The 22,315-nt window shown below is 42.0% G+C and overlaps 1 protein-coding gene across 1 annotated transcript in view; it reads right to left on the reverse strand.

Moving 5' to 3' along the window:
• Positions 1-2,222: 2,222 nt before the first annotated feature.
• DOCK11 (dedicator of cytokinesis 11) overlaps positions 2,223-22,315 on the reverse strand; it is a 34,140-nt gene continuing 14,047 nt past the window's right edge. The window contains exons 13-25 of the mRNA XM_010087216.1: positions 17,210-17,392; positions 16,439-16,552; positions 15,104-15,319; positions 14,965-15,022; positions 13,410-13,516; positions 12,286-12,408; positions 11,275-11,388; positions 9,342-9,488; positions 8,083-8,293; positions 7,547-7,737; positions 6,796-6,896; positions 5,195-5,333; positions 2,223-2,633 (exon numbers count right to left, since the gene is read on the reverse strand). Of these exons, the coding sequence (XP_010085518.1) occupies positions 2,511-2,633; positions 5,195-5,333; positions 6,796-6,896; positions 7,547-7,737; positions 8,083-8,293; positions 9,342-9,488; positions 11,275-11,388; positions 12,286-12,408; positions 13,410-13,516; positions 14,965-15,022; positions 15,104-15,319; positions 16,439-16,552; positions 17,210-17,392 (1,827 nt within the window). The 3' untranslated portion in view covers positions 2,223-2,510. The remainder of the gene's footprint in view (positions 2,634-5,194; positions 5,334-6,795; positions 6,897-7,546; positions 7,738-8,082; positions 8,294-9,341; positions 9,489-11,274; positions 11,389-12,285; positions 12,409-13,409; positions 13,517-14,964; positions 15,023-15,103; positions 15,320-16,438; positions 16,553-17,209; positions 17,393-22,315) is intronic.

A 22,315-nucleotide genomic window follows, 5' to 3' on the forward strand; every position in this document is an offset into this window, starting at 1 on the left:
ACATAAAACAGGCACATACACAGGATACTCCCCAAATAGATCTGTCAATTAAGCTATTTCAACTAGAACTAAGAAAAAATCTGTAGAACTTCTTTAAACTGGGACAATTACATAGGAAAAAAAGATAGGAAGAGAAAATGTGAACAGCTTCTTGGTGCCATTGTCCAGATACAGCTGCAAAATATCTAATGACCACTCACTATCATTTCTAAACTGGTGAAAATGTAAAGAAAAACCAAGCCGGTTTTATAGTCTTTTTACATCTCATCTAAAAAGGACAAATCTTCCTTCTGAGATTTTTCTGTTAAAAATCCAGTAGAATTATTTACCTGCAGGACAAAAGGCAAATCCTTAGGGCGTGATCATTTTTGTTATTCTTCAAAACTGCATATAAGTGTGTATTCCGAACTGTACTGACTATAATTCTAATCAGACCTGTATTATATACTTTTTTTGGCTGAATTACGCAGACAGCTTTCCAGTATATTAAATTGAAATGACAGGACAACTTCAATACCAACAATGCATTCAGAAGTTCAGGCAAAAATTAATCTTGGCACATTAAAGACATCTGAAGATACAGTAAGAATTTCACTGGAATTCCAGCAAAAATAAGGAATAACAATTGAAAACTCACCCAATGATGTTATTTCAGAACATTAAAGACATCAAAAAACAGGAATAAGAATTTCACTGCAATTCCAGGAAAACTACTAGGTTAGCTGTAGTATTTAAAAGAGCTATAGTGCAAGCGCTTTTGGCTGTCCACATCTTCTCACTGCTCATTTTGTTCAAGATATGCCTTCAGTACTGAAGTTTAGAGTTTAACTAGCTCCAAAAAAAAAAAAAAATCTTGTCGTGTATCCACTATCAAACACCTTCATTGTCTTTTAGTAATTTGGAAAACTCTCACTATCTGCCTTTAAATATTATTTGTTGAAAGATGAAAATCAAGAAGGCAGCAACCATATTTAAACATACTAGTCTCTCTTCCTCTTTCTGTTAAGATAAATTTAGAGCCTGCCTGGCATAACAGCACATACAAGCAGAAATGCAGTCTGCTTGTTTACACAGGCACATCTGTAGTTCGCTTGCAACAGCTAATGGGTGAATTTACAGATCACAACACTATTTTCTCAGAAGACAATTAATTTTAGGTATAATGCATAATAAACATATTGAAATGTGATCCAGTTACTGTTTTAAGATAATTTTTGTTACAGAAATTAGAAGCTTAACATTTTATAGACATCATAGCCAGGCTAAATACCCAACTGAGTCCTTTTATTGTGGCATTTTGCTACATATCCTTAAAGCCCCCCACCCTTCCCACATGAACTACAGGAAACATATTTACAATTGATGGATTTTGAAAAACACGGACATCAAAATGTTGCTCAGTAAAAGAATTACTGATCTGTTTTGTTCTTCCTGCATTTCAAAGTGTCTTTTTTAATAAGAGACAGAGATAATGTATTAAAGTTTTGGGGAGGGGAAAAAGGAATAAAACAATTCTGGAAAATAAATTTTGTCCAACTACCTGTCAGACAAAAATAACAGGCTTTCAGAAAACAGATCTGTTTAACAAGAGGCAACATGTATGTCATATGACATTAAACCCCCCCCCCCCTCAGTTTTGTATGAGTTATTTTGATGTGCTGCATTTTTTTTAAGCACATCTCACAGATTATTAGAATTTTTCTGAAAGGTGTTAAAGCACTTTATAATTCTCAACTCACTTTAAGGTGTTCTCAGAGTTTATATTTTGTGTGAGACCATGAGTGGTAAAGAGAAAAACTCCCATCAAATGACAAATCAATCAGGCTGCCCCCAGTGAGTACAATCCACCCTCCTGCAGCCGTGAAAGGTTAGCCAAAATTGCAATCAGCTATAGTAAGCTCAGCTCTCATGGAGGTTACTTTAGAATTATCTGCTCAGAGGTTGAAAATTATCCTTTCTGAATTAGGTTTTATTTTGTTCCAGACTAGGGCAAGTTTACTCTCATTGTCTGAGTGCAACAAGGGCATCTGGAGCCCAAGTCGCTTTTTAGAAGAGGAAGGTCTCTTACTAGTGACTACAATCTCTCCTTCATGTTCCCTGTCCAAAAAAGCTTTTAGCAGCAAATATGATAAAATGCTAATTTCTATATACTCTATGCTCCTTCTATTTACAAAGTAGTTTTACATTTTATTATATTCCATTGTACAACTTTACATAGTACTGTTATCATTTCCATTCATAGTTCAGCAATTCAATACATACTTAGGTAACTGCCTTCCCACATCCTGTTATACCTTTAGCTTAAAAAAAAACATAGAAAACAAGCACAGTGGTGCAATGTCCAGGCACTTTCAATGTTGCTCAGCAAAATAAGCAAATAAGCACCCTGTTTGAAAGCATGGCAACTTTTTGGGAGAAAAAAAATTGAATCTTGCTCATCATGGATTTTTTAAAACATCCTTCGTACAGTTCCAAGTATTCCTGAGAAAGCTCTGTAAAATCTGATATGTTTATATTTCAGCAGAGGGTCTGAGAGAACAGTAACTGCCATCACTGGATGTTCCGCTGATTGCACAAAAGACATGGAGGGAGTCGTGCATCCACGGTGAATGTATCGTGTCTTCAGGGTAGATCTAGACAAAACAAAGCAATCACAAATTCAGTAAAAGTATCAGTTCATTATAATAATCAAGCTGTTTAAAAAGGTATGCAAAAGAGATATCCAACCTTGTCTTCAAAGCTGTTTCGCAAAGGCAGCATAACAAAGAAATGAGAAAGAAGAGTAATTTAGCAATTTCTGTAGCATTCATATAGACACTGTTCTGTGTATTACCAGACAGTTTTTAGTTACAGCTATCCAGTACAGGGAAGAAACAATTCCCTGTATAAAATTTTTTAATTATATCTTAGCAGTGACAGAATTCTAAAGTCTTTTTTTGTAAGCATGGGGGGGAGTACCAGCAGCTAAATACAGCAAATGCTCAGTAAATCTGCGCCATGCGGCAAGACTTTGTACTTTATAACTTGAAGATTGGTCTTACAGCACAGGAGCTGCTTGCACTGGTAGAGCTGCTCTAGAGCTGACTGTGTATTTGTTCTTCACCCCGTGGTTCACCACTCAAGTTAGTTAGCCTGAATTTACATTAGTAAAACTGAGATCACTGGCCATCATAACCAGCTTCGGGACATTCAGTTTTCTGCCACTCTCCGAGGCTTCCCGTACCTGTTCAGCTGCAACTCACCAATTTTTTGTGTTTTTATTTCCCTAGCTTACAAGATCTGTAGGTGGGTCACAGGCTGACCCAGTGAGCTACCCATCTGCCCGGCCATCTCCAGCTCAGTGCACTGCCTGTGCTGTTTCGGGGCACTGACACTATTCAGAAAAGCGTTATTTGCAGTGAGAACCCAAAATTAATGTAATTGACTTTTTAGGTTTAACTGAGTAATTTTGCAGAAGAGGAAAACATGTTCCATTAAGTTTGTGTGTTACTTAGGTCATTTGATGGCAACACAAAGTTCAAATCAGCAATTATGTACATAATGTTGTACAACCCCAAAGAACAGTGCTTGTAAACATGATCTTTTAAGCTGCCTTTCTAATACAAGAAGAAAGGGAAAAGTAAATCCTTCCCAGTGAGCCCTTCACTTGGACATTCAGTTGTTGTAATATTTTGTCCACAACAGTGGATTTGTAAATTTATCAAGATAACAGGGAGTGTGCTTTAACAATACTACTTTGTTCTAAGATAATCCCAACTGTTGTACTGTGACAGTGCACAACTGAATGATTTGGTTTTGATTTGACTATCGCAGAATTCAGAAACCACAAAAGTTCCAGCAGCTGCATGCAAATTAAATGTCGTGGAAGGGTTTAATTGCAAGCAGCTTAGGGTAAGCAGGTGGCAACTCCTATGAACAAACATCGTGAGCAAAATTCAGCAGTAGGAGGATATATGGTAGGTAATGTACATGAAAAAGACGAGTGTGCCAAATGTGCAAAATTAGTAGTCTGCACACTAAGAAAATGGTGGTCATGAGCAGAATAGCAAGGAAATCTAACAAAAGTAAGGGGGATGCAGCAGTCACTCTCAAATGGATTCTCCCTTAAACTCCCACAACAAAATTCAGCCCCATCATGAGGCTGCACATACTGTTTCCCTGAAATTATACGGTGCTCTTCCAAAACAAAACTTTGTTTGATTCCCATAAGCATTATTTTATTATAAAGAAACCTAACTTGCAAATAGCAGCCTGGTGCCGTTGTATAAATTTGCCACTTGCACAATTTTGCATTAGTTTGAACAATTGCTCAACTTATTGTGGAATTTGCCTGTATATTTTTAGTGACTTAAAATGTTGCATGTTTAACTAATAATCACATGTGGACTGTGTGTTGAGTAACTGTGAGATTCTGAAAACATTCTTCTAAATGAATCTCAATGCAGTCTGTACCATTCATTTTATGTGCCTAATACCGTAAATCTACAATGAGCTTTCTTTTGCCCTAATGATAGCAAAAATAAAGAGCAGAGGTACAGAGATTACTTCAGAAAGTCAGTTTTCATCTAATTTCACAGCACGATACTAGGTAGAAGTGCAACTGGTCTTTGAATCTCTCACCTCTCTGATACTACTTTTCAAAAGTATTTTCCTAGAAATATCCAAGAAAACATTAAAACGTAGGTCAGATAAATTAGCACAAACAATTTCACAGTGCAGATAAATAACATGTTGGCATTAGGCCAAAATTAAAAGAAAACATCCTTTAAGGAAAATAATTTTAAAAAAAGAACTTAAGCTGAATATAGCTGAGGAAATGGAAATGCTGCCAGAGAATTTTGACCTGTGACTTATCACAGGATTTTTATGATGTAGAAAACGTGAGACAAAACACGGCACAGGATTTCTGATGACCACAGCAGCCAGGAAACTAATGGTATGTGTCAGCGAAGACTCCACCCTGAAGCACGCTGTATGCCAACACCAGGCTGAGACTCACAATCAACAGAAATCCGTTTTAGGAATCCACCAAGTGTATTGTTTACTTCTCATGTTCAGTTACTCGCCTTTTTACATTTAGCTAAATAACATGAAGAGTGATCGAGTTTTAATCAGTTGTCAGTGCCTTTTCAGCATTACCCAATTTTCAAGCACAGAGAACCAGCCCTGTGGGCCCCTGCCGTGCAGTATGTACCTGCTCATGGATGATGTCAGAAAGCTCTTTCACCATATCCCGAAAGTTTGATTTTAGCCCCTCATGGTACTCCACTTGATCCTCCTTAATGAGTCGCTCGTTGAGCTCCAGAGCAATTCCACAGGCTTGTATAAACTTCCTGGGGAGGACAGGAATGAACTTTGGGCATTACAGTCGTCCAGTCTTCTACCAAAGCAAACAACCAAACAGATAGGCAAATCTCTCTCTCTTTTTTTTTTTTTTTTTGTCGTCTCTTTTCTCTGATGTTTGGGACAAGTCACATTCCAGGAGCATCCCTGGCACAGTGGATCAGGGAATGGGGAGGGACTGGAACACAGGACTGGTCTTTCTGCTGGAGCTCCTTCGAGTCTGGATCCTCAGTGGATGGGACACATGCACCTGCAGTGCGACACCTTGGTCTCACACCTTGTCCCCAACCTGTAGGACCACACACAGCTTGCAGATCCCAGATAAACCCAACCAGCTGCACACAGGGTCACAAAACAGAGGGAGGCCATGGTCAGGCAGAGGGGAAAATCAATCGTACAGGGCTTGACAGATCTGGATGTATGTAACGTAGCACATGTGCTTGAGAGGTCAAGTTGCTAACAGCAGACACACCCTCCAAAAAGAAATGTTGATCATGGGGAGCTCTAATATTGTTTTCTTGGTTACTATTACTAATTTTCTTTGCTTCATTCCATGTGCATATTTCTTCCTTTTTAATAAAGGATTTTAGAAGTATGACTGGGATTTTACAGGATTTTTTTTCATTAAATAGAGATTGTTTTTGTCCTTCCGGCTGCATGGCAAGGCTGAAATGTAAAACTGCCTTTCCCCTGCTCTGCATCCATGAGTGGTGGGTTTGCAGGGGTTGTTCCCTTATTTGTTCTTTAGTTTGCTAGGTTACCCAATTCACTGAAAGAAAATAGCATTGTCCCCAAAACAGTGAGTGAAATGGGAGTCACCAGCACCCAGTAATGAATGCAGGAGCTGGCGGGTAACAGGTTTCTCCCAAGAGATCCAAAATGTAATGTGGTGTGACCGTCTGATTACATCTTGGGGGATGCTTTCAGGTGGAAGGTAAAACCTACCCTAAGGTACAGGAGCTAGAAAAATGCCTGTGCAAGTCATAGTTTCAAAAATCAGCAACAGAAACAATGATGGTCACCTATAAACTGGAAAGGGATTTGCTTTAAAATATTTTAAGTTAATCACTATCAAGTGAAAAATCCATTTGGAAAGACTGAAATACAATGCACAATATGAAAGATCCCTGAACACAAGACTGTCAGACCTTGGGTTTTCAAACACCCTTTCTTCACACTAAAACCTCAAATACCCACACAAACCATTGAAGCAGGCGTTCAAGCAGATCTCCCCACAGAGATCACAGCCCTGAGCTTAGGAACTCTTGACATATATAGTTACATTGGCTTTTTTCATATGTATGAGCACTCAAAACCCCGTGTGACCTGGATCTTTATATGGCACATCTGAGCATTCAGTATCTGCTGATTTTGGAGACAGACAAAAAAATAAGCAAAGCAGGTACCATGTTCCGGCCAGCTGGCTAGTTTTTATTACATTAGAAATCCTACCTGAACATTTCTTTTAACTCATTCACCTTCTTAGTAGGATATTTGCTGGACTGGCTGTCACTTAGGAAAGCTCTGGCATAGGCCAAGGGACCAGCATTAACCTAGAACCAAAGAAGTAACAAATAATTTATGCGAGAACTTCTGTTGAGTTACTAAAGGCAATTACGAAGGGAATAACAAACTTTTTTTTTTTTTACAAAAACCATTAGCATATTATTTGAATGCCACCAGCTCTGCACTACTAATGTTATTGGACGCACCTAAAGTTTCAAAACTTGAGTATTAGTTTTTCTATCTAGGTTTTTTAAGACCAAAAATAAACAGAGATAAAAGAGAGATGCAATTTTTTCCTCATACTTTCGCCTTATTTCCATCTGGAAAAGCAGTATGGTCAGAGTATTAAGGTCATTTGTCCAGCTTGAGAAAAGTCAAGTTCACATCTTGGGGGATGCTATTTGTGCCTGATATTTACAGTACAATCTTCAAGAATGAAGTATATTTCATCATTCACCCATGGCCAACTAATGTGCAATTATACTTGGACTTGACACTGTAAACACTGCTGGACAAAACACTCATTACCACGAGCCGCCCGCTAATGTACTGCAGGGCAGGCTGTGCCAGCAGGTTGATGGCTGCAGTGCTGCAAACGAGGTAGTTAATGATTTCTGGAAGGTAAACGTGTTGTGAAAGGATGACTCACTCGGAGATGTGTATGTAAATGTAATTTTGAACGGACATCAAGCCTTACCTGCACAGAAACACAGCCTTGCAATTTGAGTTGCAGCTGGATCATGTCAACATCACCAGCAGAGCAGAGTTTCTGCAGCTCTGCTGTCTTGTCTTTTATTTCATCAGTAGCGACATCAATTGGTTTTAAATTAACCTGATGTTCGTAATTGACTGGAATTCTCTTCTTTACATATGGAAAGGAGTTCAAAGCTAGCAGAATAGCAAAGAAAGTTTATAGACTGAAAAGTCATGCAGCAAATAGGAGTACTCTTCATAGAATATATACATGCTGATTCTTGCCCTCAGGGTTTTACTTGCTGTGTGGGAAATCCCAAACAAGGCTGTAATTTACCAGTACAATTTATTAATTTGTAAAAAATTTGCAAATAGAAATACAAGGTAAACTTCCCCTCACAACCAGAATATTGTATCAAAATTCTGATTAAGTATTAAGTGATTAAGTAGCTGAGAAAATTTCTAACTCTTTTGGGATATTTTCATGAGCTAGAATAGTTGCTGATACATACAGTCTTATGTTCAGATGCTTGTACTTACTAGTTAGAATGGTCCTTTTTTTACACTGTTCTTCCACACTGCCATGCTTTTTTCCAGATAAAGTGTAAGGAGTTTCAAATACAAATCTATTGATGTTATGATTTCTTTCAAATTCAGTCTTCCTTTCAGAGATTTCTTTGTCTTCAAAATACGGCTTCACGTAAGTCACTTGAATATGGGCATACTTAGGATCAAGGTCTTTAACGTTGACCTGTGAAACAAGAGGGTTACTCCCTAGAAGAATAAAGGTTAATAACTTAACTTGTAATTGTTTAATTTATCTAGTGGGATCTGATTTAAACTGATTCCCCGCTAACCCAGCCCCATTGCATGCAGGTGAATGACACACAAAATGCTTCCTTTGACACCAGCTGAGATGTCTAGACCATCCACTAGCAGACACACAAGACAAGGAGTGTGGCACAAGAAATACCTCATCTGGTGCCAAACAAGCTGCATCTGGGACAGGTAGCCATATCACCTTATCCATCACATGCCCGAGCTACTTAGTTCTTCTAACATAACCACATTGCTTCCAGGCTATGAGCTAGCATTCATACAGTACTGTGCCGTGGCATGCAAATCTATTCAAAGCAAGCTTTGGGATCATCAGTATTATCTCTGGTAACCCAGACATACCCACAGTTGCAAACAAAGGGTTTGAACAGCCCTTACAGGGAGCAGTAATGGATATTCTGTAGGAAAATGAAGGAGCTATGGCGTGAGGCCACAAAACATTTTCTCTTAGACTTGCAGTGTCAAAGCAACAACAAGTAACTCCCCTTCCAATCATCTGCTCCTCTGTGTTGGCTCCTAACGCTTCCCAACCACAGGGCTCAGTGAGACGTGGATTGCAATTTCCCATTCATAATGCCCAATTAATTTATTTCCACCTGGGAGCCAGATCAGCACCAAAACTTGTCAAGCGGTGCAGCATGTCCACACAGGAGCACGAGAATGTGAGGGGCAACTGGAAGCAAGGTGCCTGCAAGAGGGTGAAAGGCAGGGCTCGCTCCTCTCTTCCTACTGGCAGAGGGAAGGGGTGCTCTGTTATCTCCCATCTTCAGCTCTACAGAGCAAAGCTCATCCTTCTGTGCTCCATTTGCAACAGTGCTTAGAGCAGTGCAGCCCCAGGCCCAGAGCAGTATCAGAAAACAATCGATATTTTTGTCACACTTGTCAGTGAGCTCTCTAGTATGTGGCCCTGATGTTCACTGCTAATAGCCATTCATTAGCTTGTTCATGCAGGTTAACTCTACCTTGTTAGAATCCTGGATAATTTTTACAGTCTCCGACCCAAATTTTTCTCCATAAAGTTTAACAAGTCTGAAGGAGATCTCCGAGAGGCCTGTCAGCTTGGGTTCCTTATAGATGTATTCCTTCCCATCTTCTTCTTCAAAGAATGTCTAACATTAATGACAAACAAGTAGTGAGGAACAGCTGGGTTTCTTTTCTTGTAAAACTTTAACTTAGATTTGGTACTTTAAAAGAAAGTTTTTACTAACATTTCAGAAAGTCAAGAAGGTTTAGAAGGCTATGGCTTGCATGGAGTCTCACTGAACTTGGCCTTTTTAATAAGTTCCTTCAAAAATTGCATTAAAAAAAATAAAATTCCTCAATCAAAACAAACACGTCATTTCTGAGCACAAAGGCTTGAGCAAAACCAGTGAGAAATCTAAACAACGTGGAAGAGTGGTTTGGCCAGCGGTTGATTTTTAGGAAGGTTGGAAAAAGGCAAACAGGAGAAAAACCACAAAAGCAAGATAGGGAGGGAGCAGAAAGACACATGTGTCGAAAAAGCCATCAGAGCAGACACACATGAACAGTTTTAAGAGAAGGATTTTGTGTAGGCTGAAAAGGACTTCAAGCAATAAATGAAGAAATGTGTTTCCTCTGCTTTGATTCCTCTTATACTCAGGGAAGTGGAATGTGGTGCGTTTGCTGTAGAGACAAAATTGCATTAAATGTTGTGCCTGCATCAGCAGTCCTCCCTGTAATGGAAACAGCATGAAAGCTTCATGCTTTGGCGAGCTGTTCTAGTCAGAAGTTGTGACAGAGTGTTAAAACTATCTCTGTGTGTATATGTATATATGCATATGTATATATATAAAGCCAGCAAAGCTCTAAAGTGCATAACCAGAAGAAGTACTGTTTGTCAGGATTATACATTTGCACAGCTTAATGTAGGAGCTGATCCAGTTATTTATACAGCTTCTAGAGAACCAAGCTGGCAGTTATTTCCTTTTATCGATTTCTAACCTTATTTACTGTTTACATACCCAAAGTTGAAGATAAGATGAGGACAAAACCAAAATGTATGTTTGCTGCAGCAAATGCTCAGTTATGTTGTGTGTAATGGCTGTGGTGTTCAAAGGTACGAACCCAGGATGGTTTCAGGGGTATTCATCATCTCCTCTAAAAGAAGGAACTAGGAAAGGCAGGGCTAAAATAATTTACATAGTATTTTCTAAAGAAGGGTCCTCCATCTCCCTCATGGTCATGAGTCCACAGGCAGAAGCAGATAGTTCAGAGACACAAGGGAGATGAGTGGTAACACACTTTATTAGACAAGGAAAAAAAAAGGCAAATGCTTTCAGGCTCAGAAGACTTCATCAGAAATGATAAGATCATTATCTTCTTGGGACTCCGAGCTCCAGATCTTGTCCATTTTTCCAACTACTTCAGCTAACAAAAAATACCATCTATCTCTACAAATACGTAACCCACACTGATACATATTTTGCCTCAATTTTCTCCAGTACCTTTTACTCTGCTAGTATCTAGAAGGGAGCTGCAATTGTCTGTAGAAGAAAACGTCTGTTACGACTACTGTTTATATACTATGGTTATATACTGTTACTGCTTATATACTATACACACTAAATTGTGTTTGTGTAACTTATAATAACTATAAATACAAAGAACCCTGGTATTTTCTGAACCCACTAAGCCATTTCCTAACTGCTGAGATGTTTTATGAAAATCCCACCAGCAGAATCATAAACTTTATGATAAATGAAGTGCTGCTGGAGCCCTCGCCTCAAGGGTGCAGTACCAAAATGCTCACACAGACGTGCCAGTGGCTGCACCAGAGGAGCCAGCAGGCTTTTCAGCTTCAGGTCTGACAGAACAGCAGCTTTAGGGGCCAAGATGCCTGGTGAGGGGTGCTGGCAAGCTGGTGATAATACTTACTTGTCCATAAAAGGCCACTCTGAAAAAGGTTCCAAGAAGCCTCTTCCTTGTGTGCATCACTTCCAATATCTTTGCATATGCTCCATGAAGTGTTCTGTACAGCTGAGTGAGTTTCTGGAAATCGGATCTTGACATCATTAAAGCAGAATTTTGCAAGCAGGAAATTCTAGCTAGGACTCGAAGCAACTGAGATATCTGAACACAATCCTTTGGCGAATTCAAACTTGAATTTCTAAGGAGGTTGAACTCGTGCAGTTTTCTTTGAAAAACCACAATCTTAAGCATACGCTTAGCTTCAGGTCTGAAAGGTCCCACAGACTGCAGTAAGAGAGAGAGAGAAAGCTGAGCCTAGTGTCTCAGCATGTTCCCTGACTGAGCCTTGAAGGGTAGAGCAGCTTGCATTATTTTACCCCAAAATTATTTTTTGACTAAAAACAGCTTTATGATTAAAAAACAGATCAAGCCTTCCCCTAGCTTCAATTATATAGTTGGATGCTGTCCTGATGTGGAGGGGGTCATGGGAGAGTGAGGGAGGTCATCAGCGGAGCAACAGCCTCACAGAAGCACAGTCACCAGCAGGTGATGGGAAAGAACAAGGCAGAGGGCTGGTAACAGCTTCCTTCCTTCCTCTCCACTTGCCCCTGAATTACTTGCAGATCTAGTTGTTTCTTTGAACAGTTGTCACTCTGTTTTTAACCCTTAAAATGCTCAAGTCTCAAAAAGAATCCGGCTTTGAGGAGCATATGGCATGATGACAGCTTTATTTTAGGGGAAGGAAGGTGGGAATTATTCTAGTCATACTAATATGAGTCTTCTGTGTCTTTAGCTTTAATAATTACCCTTCAGACCATTGCTTGCACTAATTCATCTAATGACCAGCAACAAAGCACAGTGTGTGCTTGACTGACACCAATCCATTAACTCATAACCTCAAAAATAAAAAAGCCTCCTTTTTTTTCTTATTGATCTAGAAAATTACCTGATATATACAAACTAGTTCAAAATACCTACCTCAAATTCACGCCGCTTTTCATAAATAGGAATGATCAGTTTAGAAACTTCAGAAATTGTTTCATAACGCTCTGCTTTCCACAGGCCATCTACACATTGCTCCAGCAGTTCCACTAGGACTTCCTACAAGAGCCACCAAATGGATGTTGTTAATAATGGTCAAAGTTGGAAGAGAAAACCATTCTATCTTCAGACACACTAACAGGTCCCAGTATAAGTAGGCACAGTTACATAAGTTTAAACCCTTTGTGTTCCTGGCCTTTCCAAAGTTATTCTAAATTTTGGTAAAAAAAAAAAAAAAAAAAAAAAAAAAGAAAAAGAAAAAAGGTCAAGTTATTTTTAAGAGTCCATTCATTCTTAATAAATCATTAGCACAACAGCCAGCAAGTATATCTTGGTTACTTAGCTTCTTCCCCAGAAGAATGCCAGAACTCTGGGCAGGTATGGAGATAACAGGCCTGAAGTCAGAGGTACATGTCTAAGAAACATGTTCAAGGAATCTGTGCAATAGCAGTGGGATGTGATGCTAAGGATCTTCAAGCCTAGTCCTGATGAGTGGGCAACTGTTCTGCAGGGCAAACTTGCCCAGCCACATGGCCCACCCAACACAGTTGTACAGGGATGGTGCAGAAATAATTGTGAGACTTCATGACTCACAGGAGGATCTACCCACTTCCCCAGTGCCCTACTATGGTTTCTGCATTGTTCTGCTAATGTGGTGTCCTGTAGCACAGCCCTAACTCAAGGGGAACCTAAGATGACCTCTCACTTAGCAGAGCTTGACTTGCATTCTGTCCCTCTTTGGAAATACCACGCCACACTGCCCTGTGCTAGAAGAATTAGCATTTGCATAATGTGGCTGGCAAAGACTGTGGTGTAGCTTTTACAGTCTCAGTGCTAGAAAAGCCTTTCAAAGGAACCGTGAACCTACACTAGTTTTACCTATCTGAATCGTACACAGAAAATCCTTCAATGCAGATTTGTTTTGGGAAATTGCCATGGAATAACCTTCCTTATAGGTGCCAGTGCACAACTATAATTTGTTAGAGCTCATGCAAATGAAGTCTAAACCAAAATCCTAATCGGCTATCAAATATCCTGTAGTCTCTACTGCAGGACCTCACCTCACTGTAATGTATATCCATCATCCCACCGTCTTCTTTCATTGCACCTTCTTCATCAATGTTGGGAGTGATTTTCCTGAAGGCAGTGCATCCACTGGGGAAGAGTTCTGTAGCAGACAAAAGCAAACAGATTCGTGGAATAACATATTTCAAGCACATCATGCTTCAATGGCTGGGGGAGCAGTCTAGCTGATAGCTAAGTTCTACAAGTACAGGTGACGTGACTCCCACTTTTGCTACTGATCTGCTGTATGAGACTGAACACATCAGAACCTCCCCAGCCATTTGCCGTGGGAGTCATTCCTAGTACATAACTAAGACCAAGCACAACAGATTTCCCAGTGTGCTATCTGTAAGCCATCTTTGACTAACCTAATGGGCTGCAACCAGCTGAATGTCAAGAGAGAAGGATAGGGGTATATTTTTGCACAGAAGATGCAACATGAAAGCTATTACTGGATGCTGGAGAGCTGAGCAGTAAGTGAACAGGACTGTACACTCCTAGTAGAAAGCACAGTTTTTATGTACCCCACATCTCTGAGTAGTTTGGCCTTTACTGAACCCTTTCCAGCCCACATGTATGTAAAGAGTGCCAGTGACAGAGATAGCTCAATGTATTAACTTGATATTCTTTTGGCTTTGTTCCTCTTCTTTTTTGGAAGTTCTCCTTTACCACTGGTGGTAGTAAGCAGCCTCCAGGACACAAATAAAGAATTGCCAACCTTCAATACTCTCCCATCTGCAGCCATGTGAAATATGTATATGTATCGGAAAAACAAGTCCTGATTTTTGCCACTTAGCCAACACGAAGTACAGAATTTGGAGGGACTCCAAGCCCCCTGAGCAAGACCCTTAAGACCTTTCCACCCAAGGCAGTGCACGTAATCAGCTTTTATGTAGCCTTAACTTTCGGAAACGTTAAGTGTCCATTTCAACAATACTCTCTTACATGGAAATGAGAAATGGGTCAATATAGCAACAGTGGAACAGTTATCTAAAAGAAAAGTTGCAAAGTGATGTTACTTGAGAACATGTAAGTCCTGTTTTGCATTAAACCACAACACTCATTTTTTTCTGGTTTTTCTTTACATATTTGTATAGTTAGGCTATAGTCTCATTTTTTGACTGAATTTTGACTGCTTTCTTCTATAGTTTTCTGTACTGCCTATAGTGATACTTTTGGTGAACACACTGACAGCCAGTTTTTAACATGGGCTTCCCCTGTGAGCATATTTCCTAATGTAAAATACAAGTGAACATTTAAACTGAGACGTGATGTGTCAGTACTTATTTTACTCAGCAACATGACAACATGACTGTCCAAGCAGACCTACCCAGCCTAGTAAATGCCTGTGTACGAACAATTGGATTCCTTTCTTTAAAAATACTCTTTTCTTCTAGCTTTATCCACTGCTTTATTTTTTTTCCTTCTTAGCTTATTTCTAAAACAATCATTTACCAAATCAAGAGAAACTTGTCTTTTAAAATATTCTGATCCCCCCAAAACCCATCACTACATCATCCTCCTTGTGCCTCCCAAACAGCACAAACTTACTTTTCCTGTGCAGAAACTCTGCAACGAGGGCTGCTACATGAACGTAACACATGGCTGCCTGCAAAGTACAAAGGGAAAATTAAAATGTCATCTGTACATCTGTCTTGTTGTGCACCATGTTTTTAATTACACAAATTACCTCTGAAAAGTCTCCATTTTTCACATGTATCTTTGCCATACTGTCCAGCCATGTTTTCCGCAGCTCTGGGGTACTTGCATAAGATTTGGCTAAACTGTATTGTAGATCTATCAACATTTCAGGATCCTTTTCATGCTCTTTCATTTGAGCAGTAGCCATAAGCACTGTACGGATTCTCTTTGTCAAATCTTTGACTTCGGAAGGAAAAGCAGTTGCCTGACACAAAACAAATCTAATTAGAAGCAAACACAGAAATAAATGGTGTTCCAGGCTTCGCCAAAGAGAGGCCACTGCTACCCTTTTAGTCAACACTCCACTTACTGCCAATCTGAAACTCCGAGAGCACAGGAGATAAGTTTCCTTATTGAACTCACGCTGCATACAGTACAGTATTTCCTATGCAATTAGACGTATTTCAATCTGGGTGTGCACAGGGCCAGTCTCTCCTGGTCAAGCGCAGGACACCAGGTTGGCTGTTCGCGTGCTACAGAGAGGCAGGGACTTTGGCATCCCGAGCAGGTGGTGTGAGAGCAAGACAGAAGTGCTCCATGCACACAAATGTCCCAGAATAGGACTGTAAACCATGCCTGAAGTATTTTCATGTCATTCAATATCTGTTTTGCTAGTTTCTGATGTGGTCACTCTTTAATTACTAAAGCACCAAAGGCATTTGTAGAGCTTCCCACCACAGGAATGTAATAAATGGAGAAGGAAACACAGGCTCCAGTCTGATCCCGTGCTCAGAGCAGGGCCATCATAGAATTAGAGCAAGGCTTGTCCGGCCAAGTTTTATAATCTCTGAGGACAGAAATTCAATCTCTGGTCTGGGTGCTACCCCAGGGCTGCACCATATTCTTGGGAAAAAAAAAAATTCTTTAAGTAAAGTTGGAATTTCCCTTCTAGCAACTCATACTCATTGCCTCTTGTCCTGCCATTCCACACCTCTGTGAAGAGCCTGACCTCCTCGTCTCTACAGCCTCCCTTTTCGGCAGTGGAAAGCAGCAGTTAGGTCCCCTCTCAGCTTTCTTTTCTCCATGATGAGCCTTGCTCACGTTCCCTCTCCTTGGGCTCCTGCTCCCTAGCCATCTCTGTGGCTGTGCACGGCTTCCTCTGCAGTGTATTGAAATCTCTCTTGTACTCTTCCACTTAAACTGGATATAATGATGGTCTCATGATGTAAAACATGATCATGTCTCAGTGAAACCCTTATAAACATCTGTGTACAGAAAAGAACTGAGGTGTTTGCCAGGTATAGCCTAACTATAATTTTGTTACATCGTTGTTCAACATCTAACTGAGGTTAGCACATGACGTGATTTAACTTTTCCAACTTACCTTCATAGGCCTGTCACTGTTTGCAAAATTGTTAATGATGAGCAAGGAGTCCTGAAACCTCGTTCCACCGCTGAGTGCCACATCTGCTATTAACTGGCTCACTGCAATTATTATCTGGTGGGACAGGGTAGGAGCTTTATTTAAACGAGCCCTAATAAAGGAATTTTATTGTCACAGTTACATAAAATGCTCATAGGAAAACATCACGTCTTTCACGTAAGCTACGGCTGTTGTGGCTTTACTGTCACATATTCCAAGGACAAATACTCCCCAGAGGACCAAACTGCTCTGCTGAACAGCGAGTTCACAGAGTTAACAATATAACAATCATAATACAAACCCCGGTGTGTAGATTAGTTACCTTCCTCCGTGATTCATTACAGCCCAGACAGTATTCATCTGCCCTGCTAGGTATCTAAACCAACGCTGCAAAAGCAGCTCCAGAAAAATCCCTCCTCCTGCCTCAAAGGAGGGTCTTCTTGCTGTCCCTTCCACCCCATCCCAGACAGCCTCCAGGGCAGAGATGGGTCTTGTGTCTATGATTTCAAAAACTCAACAACTTGGGAGTACTTGATGGCAGTGTATTTTACTCAGAGAGCCCTGGGCCAACCACTGGAAACAGGAACTAAGCAAAGCCTGGAAATCAAGAGGATTTTTGTTGAGATGATAACAGCAAGATCCTCTTCAGATGTGAGGTGACATAGTCATATTGATATATTTGTTCATTAAATCTGAGGTGTCCTGCTCTCTAGCTTTTCCCCAGTCACTGACCTGAAGATGCGTTCTCAGAAACGTTCTCCTTTTGGTGAACTCAAAGTTATTTCTCATCAGGAGATAGAGAAGAGCGGACGCTTCGTTCCTTGTGGAGGACACCTTGGAAGTGCAGCACTTCAGGATCTCATAGCAGAGGGCAGCGCACATGTTCACCCTTCCCTTGAAAAACGCTGAGGGAAACTTCACAAGAGGCATGCAAATATTAGAAAATATACCACTAAATGAAACCCACAGGGCTTCAATGGCCAAAGGCATGGGGCAACACACTGAGCTCCAGCCTGGGCAGCCTCAACAAACCTTCTGCTGAGATATCTGAGCCTGAAAGCATTTGTGGGGATGAATTCCCCACAATGTGAATTTTGCTGTCACGCTTCTTGGGGATGTGCTTGTGAATGTGTGTCTATCCCCTCCCCCAACAGCTTTTGGGTTCATTATCAATTCTCACCAAATTGGACAGACAGAAGTTTTATGTTCTTGCAAAAGCCATAAACAGCAGCAGTGGGGCAGAGAGGAGAGGTCTCACAGACATTTCCACCAAAGGCTGCCATCTGGGACATCTGAAAATCTGCCAGAGCCCAGCCAGAATTCTGACCTCCCTGGGAAACACGACCTGTGATGCTTGTACAGCTACTTCTACATGTTCCCCCCAAAAAGCCTAAAATCAGGCTTGCTGTCAGGAATGCAAACAAGAGACTTGCTTGTCCTAGAGATCCTAAAATACCCAGTGACCTGCCCTGGCGCCCAGCCGGAGTCGGCCCCAGGGAGCAGCAGGACGAAGCCAAACCGCAGCGTGAGGTACCTCGATCAGCAACAGGGCTCAGAGATTTGCAGCAGGGTGAAGAAAAGCAGAAGTGGAAGACCAGCACCCTGTACTGCTGCAGCATGTCTATCACCTTACCAAACACCTACTTCTGAGCACATCCGTGGGGCCAAGCTCAGCCGTGCCTGAAAAGCAGCCGGCTGCAGCAGTGCCCTGCCCGGCAGGCAGCAGCCTCCATGCAGGGCTCACCGGAGCCGGGGACCGCCTGTGCATCTGTCTGGCCGTGGTCACAAGTGGTGACTGGTGGGGAGGGGGCACCGCATTTGGCGTCCTTCCACCCCAGCCGCAGCGGGCTGGGTGCAGGGAAGCAGAAGAAGGAAGGGTTTTGTGCTGGCACACAGCCGCCTCCGCAGCCACCGCAGGGACCTGGCTGGGGGGGGTGATGCCAGCATATCCCAGGAGGGAGCAGAGGCTGTTCAAGCATTGCAGAGCAGCACTCTGCTCCCTCTGTCATAGCTGGGGACCAGCCTCAGGGAATTTCCTGGACCAAACAGGCAACAGAGGCAACCACACTTTTTGTCTGTTCAGAGGAGAGATGTGCTCAGTTCATTCAAAACCCAGTGGTCGCCACAGGGCATGGTCCATGAGCCACTTCTATCAGCCCCACTACCTTCTCCCCATGGGAGATGACAGTAAATACTGCAACAGTATTGACTTGCTTCCTCCAAGTCAGAGCCTGGAGCTGTAACCATGGTCCTCTACTCCTTGCAATACGTATATATGATTCAGAAAAGCTTGTAGGTACTGCTGTGGCCACCACTGTGGTGGGCTGGTGAAAGGGTCTCAAAACAGGAATCTTGGAGCTGCATGCAGCTAGCAAGACTACACCGTTGGGATTACACCGAGCCACACAGGTTACAAGGCAGAATGAAGATGCTGAGCAAATATTCACTGCCTTTAGCCAAAAACATTTTCAGAAAAAAAATGTGAGAAAGAAGACAAGCAAACAAACATCACAGTAACACAGGGCCAAGAGGATCACATGCCTGGGAAAGGAATTATTAAGTAATTGCTGCCTGTTGTAATGCAATCCTTCGGGTCATGCTCAGAACTGGGATTAGCCCAGAGCTGGCCACGGTGCTGTGTGATCGGGCATGCACAGGCAGCACACGGGCACCCAAGAAGATATGGCTGGCACTTGCTCTCAGCAGGGACCACTGCCTGCCTGCAGAGGCTTTTCAGACATTTCCAACCCAATGCTAGGGAGAAAAACTTCTCCTGGGAATCTGCTGCAGAAGAAGCCCAAGGTCCCTCCCTGTGTGCTCCCCTTCACACTGCATCAGCTCTGGGAGGAAAACCTGTGCCCTGTTCATAGGGAACCTGTGTCCCCAGGCAGCTGCCTTCTGGACACCAAGTCCAAGCAGATGCAGTTGCTCCTGGTGCCAGGTTTGGGGCAGTGGACCCGAGGGCATGTGCCTGGTGGGGATCTGGCCAGGTGCTGCCTCCGCCTCTCCAGCTGGCGAGAGAGCACAAGCTGGGAAGAGCTGCAAAACAGCACGTGTGGCAACGACTCTGAGTGCTGGAGGAGCACACTTCTGATGCAGCTCTAATGCAAAGGGCCAGAGCAGGAGGCAATGCAGCAGGCAGCTCTCAGAGAGGCCTTGGCACAAAAGGGACAGAGAGCAGGGCAGCCACAGCAGCGGGCAGGACGTGCCAAGTGCCCTTCACAACTGCCTGGGAGGCTGTAACGCTGCTGCATCCTGAGACCACTAATGGGGAAGGAAAGCACAGCTTGACATGGTCAGGGGAAACTACTAACAGGACAGGGAGAAACTTCCCAAAAGAGCTGTTGCAGGAAAGGAGCAAGGCTCTGCTGCCCCGGTCCTTCAGGGCCTGGGATTTGCAATGCCTCTCATGTGCCCTGCTAGTGCCAACACACCGAGGGACAGGGAGGCACAGAGCAGGCAGCTACATGGCGTTTCCATCGCTCTCACATCAACGTGTCTGAGCTGCTCTTCAATGCAGAGCAAATTATCTCAGCCCCCTCTTCCGTGCACGTTTTTCTTCATAACATTTAATCTCAAGACATCCCAAGCATGTATGTATGTATTTATCCATAAGTGATGCTCTGAAAAGGAGTTAGTTGTTAAGAAAACATAGACTACAAAACAAGAGCAAATCTAGCTTTTCCTAGCCAGTAAAACAGAGACAGCTTTCTTCCAAATTCCTAGCCCAGATGCATTCAAGCAGGATTCATTTTAAAACCAAAACCAAACATGCAAGCAATTATGGAACTTGTTTGTTCTTTGCTTTCTTGCAACATTTCTCAGTTTTTAAGTCTTTTGCCTATCAAGTAACCAGATTTAATGCAGAAAGCAAGCTATTTTTAAGACACATTTTTGGGGTGCAGAATAAATCTCAGTTTTTTTCTCCTCCAGCAACCATTTGCTGTGACCCTAGATAAGAGGGGGATTCTTTTCACTGTAATTATTAGCTACAGAAGGCCATAAAAATGACAAATTGTCCATTCTGACTGCATCAAAAGTATAACTCACTTCTAGTTTTCTTGATATTAACACTAATTTATAGGTAACAGTGATATGCAACCCAAAACAAAGCAGTGCAGCTTTCATATTTAAAAAACAAAAACATGCCATCCTTGCACTTGTCATGAATGCAGCGACACCCTCCCCCTTGCTTTTATTGTCACTTTGGGCCTTAGAATAGCCCTTCAGAGGACTTAAAAGGAAGTTTGGGACTCGTGGTTATGGAGTTGGCAAAGAAAGCACTTCCTTATAGATACCATCTGCTGGGCTCATATCTTGCTTTTACAGAAGCAACACTGTGTCCTGTCATAGGGGAAATGTGAGAAATTAACTGAAAAAAATCAATCTTTCACATCTTTGAAGACCCATGGTGCCAAATTTGGCATGGATTCAGGCTGGTATAAATCCAAGAAAACAACCCCACTGCCCATCCTTCCAGCAGGCAAGAAGGCAGCCTGTGCTGCTGCATCTTGGAAAGTGAACGAAGAACCCTGAAGGGCTCCAGGTTTTGAAGGCTGCTGGGGAGATCAAATTGAGCAGGTGTGCAGGTTTGGCTTCGCATTTAAACAACCACAGAAAATTTGCCAGGGAGGCAAGGAAGGTCTCTTATTTGTTACAGGCACAAACCAAGTATTTCTGGCTAAATAAAGTGTCAACTAGTAAGGGGAAGAGACGTGCAGAGATGGTGTCTGAGGGGGGTGTGTGACCTGAAGGTACAGCAGATCACACTCAAGCAGAAAACTCAAAAGAAAAGTAGAGCGATAAACATGTAGAAAACCAGAGGGATTCCTAAAACAATCTGGCAGGCTTTCAGAAGCCCTGTGGAAAAACTTCTCATAGGAGACCACGCTGTCCGGAGCCAGACAGGTAGCTAGCAAGACTTCTGCATTTTCTGCTTCTCATGTGTTGGCTTAGGACAGCCCAAAATTCATCCCCAGACAAACCCATACCAGCTCTTAGCTTTTCTTTGGAGTTATAGTAAAACGTTCATAGCACAGACTTTTTCCACCTTTGACATATGGTTTTAGCAGTCTCTTTCTTCAATCAAACTCTGCTCGGTGACTAGCACCAGACCTCCTTTGGCAGTAATGCTTTGCTGCATATCATCCACACGCCGCGCTCCGCCTGCCTGCAATCTCACGCCACATGGATTTACTTCATTAGCGAAGTGTTGCATTGAAGTGATTTAAGAGCTTTTAATTCATTTCGAATTTATGATAACCATGCAGCTTGGAAACAACGCAGTTTGCATGTACATCTGGTCTTGAAAACATGAGAAGCGGCAGGTTTTGACAAGCACAAAGGGAAACGTCAGCAATAGCAGCTGTCACTGCTCTTATGTGGTTATCTGCAGCTTTGATGCTGCTTGAGCTCAGGTGATTAAACAGGCTTGCTGCGTTCCAGGGCTCAGAAAAGTGTAGAAAGAGGTTCAGCAAGTACTATCCACTTTCAAACGCAATGGGAGAGGAGCAGCTTGTCAGTACAAGTATTATTCAAGCAATAGCATTGTCAGCAATCTTGACAGTTTGGGGCAAAGATTCAAGAAGCACGAGGTTTCAGTCGAACAGATCCTAATCTTTAACAGCAGTTTCGTGACCAAGGCAAGTGAGGGAATTCCTTGCAATTTCTCCTTTTGTTTCCTGACATCCAATAAATAATAAATAATTGTTGAAATAGATAACTTAACCTGGGATGGTTTTTAAATCAGTGAAGAAGTTGTTTTCTAAAACACCTCTCCAAACAGCATAAAATATCAATTTACCAGGAGTTTAAGCATACCAGTCTCTTCTGCCATAT

This window comes from Pterocles gutturalis, unplaced genomic scaffold (genome assembly GCF_000699245.1).
Source record: "Pterocles gutturalis isolate BGI_N339 unplaced genomic scaffold, ASM69924v1 scaffold52366, whole genome shotgun sequence".
Taxonomy (NCBI): domain Eukaryota; kingdom Metazoa; phylum Chordata; class Aves; order Pterocliformes; family Pteroclidae; genus Pterocles; species Pterocles gutturalis.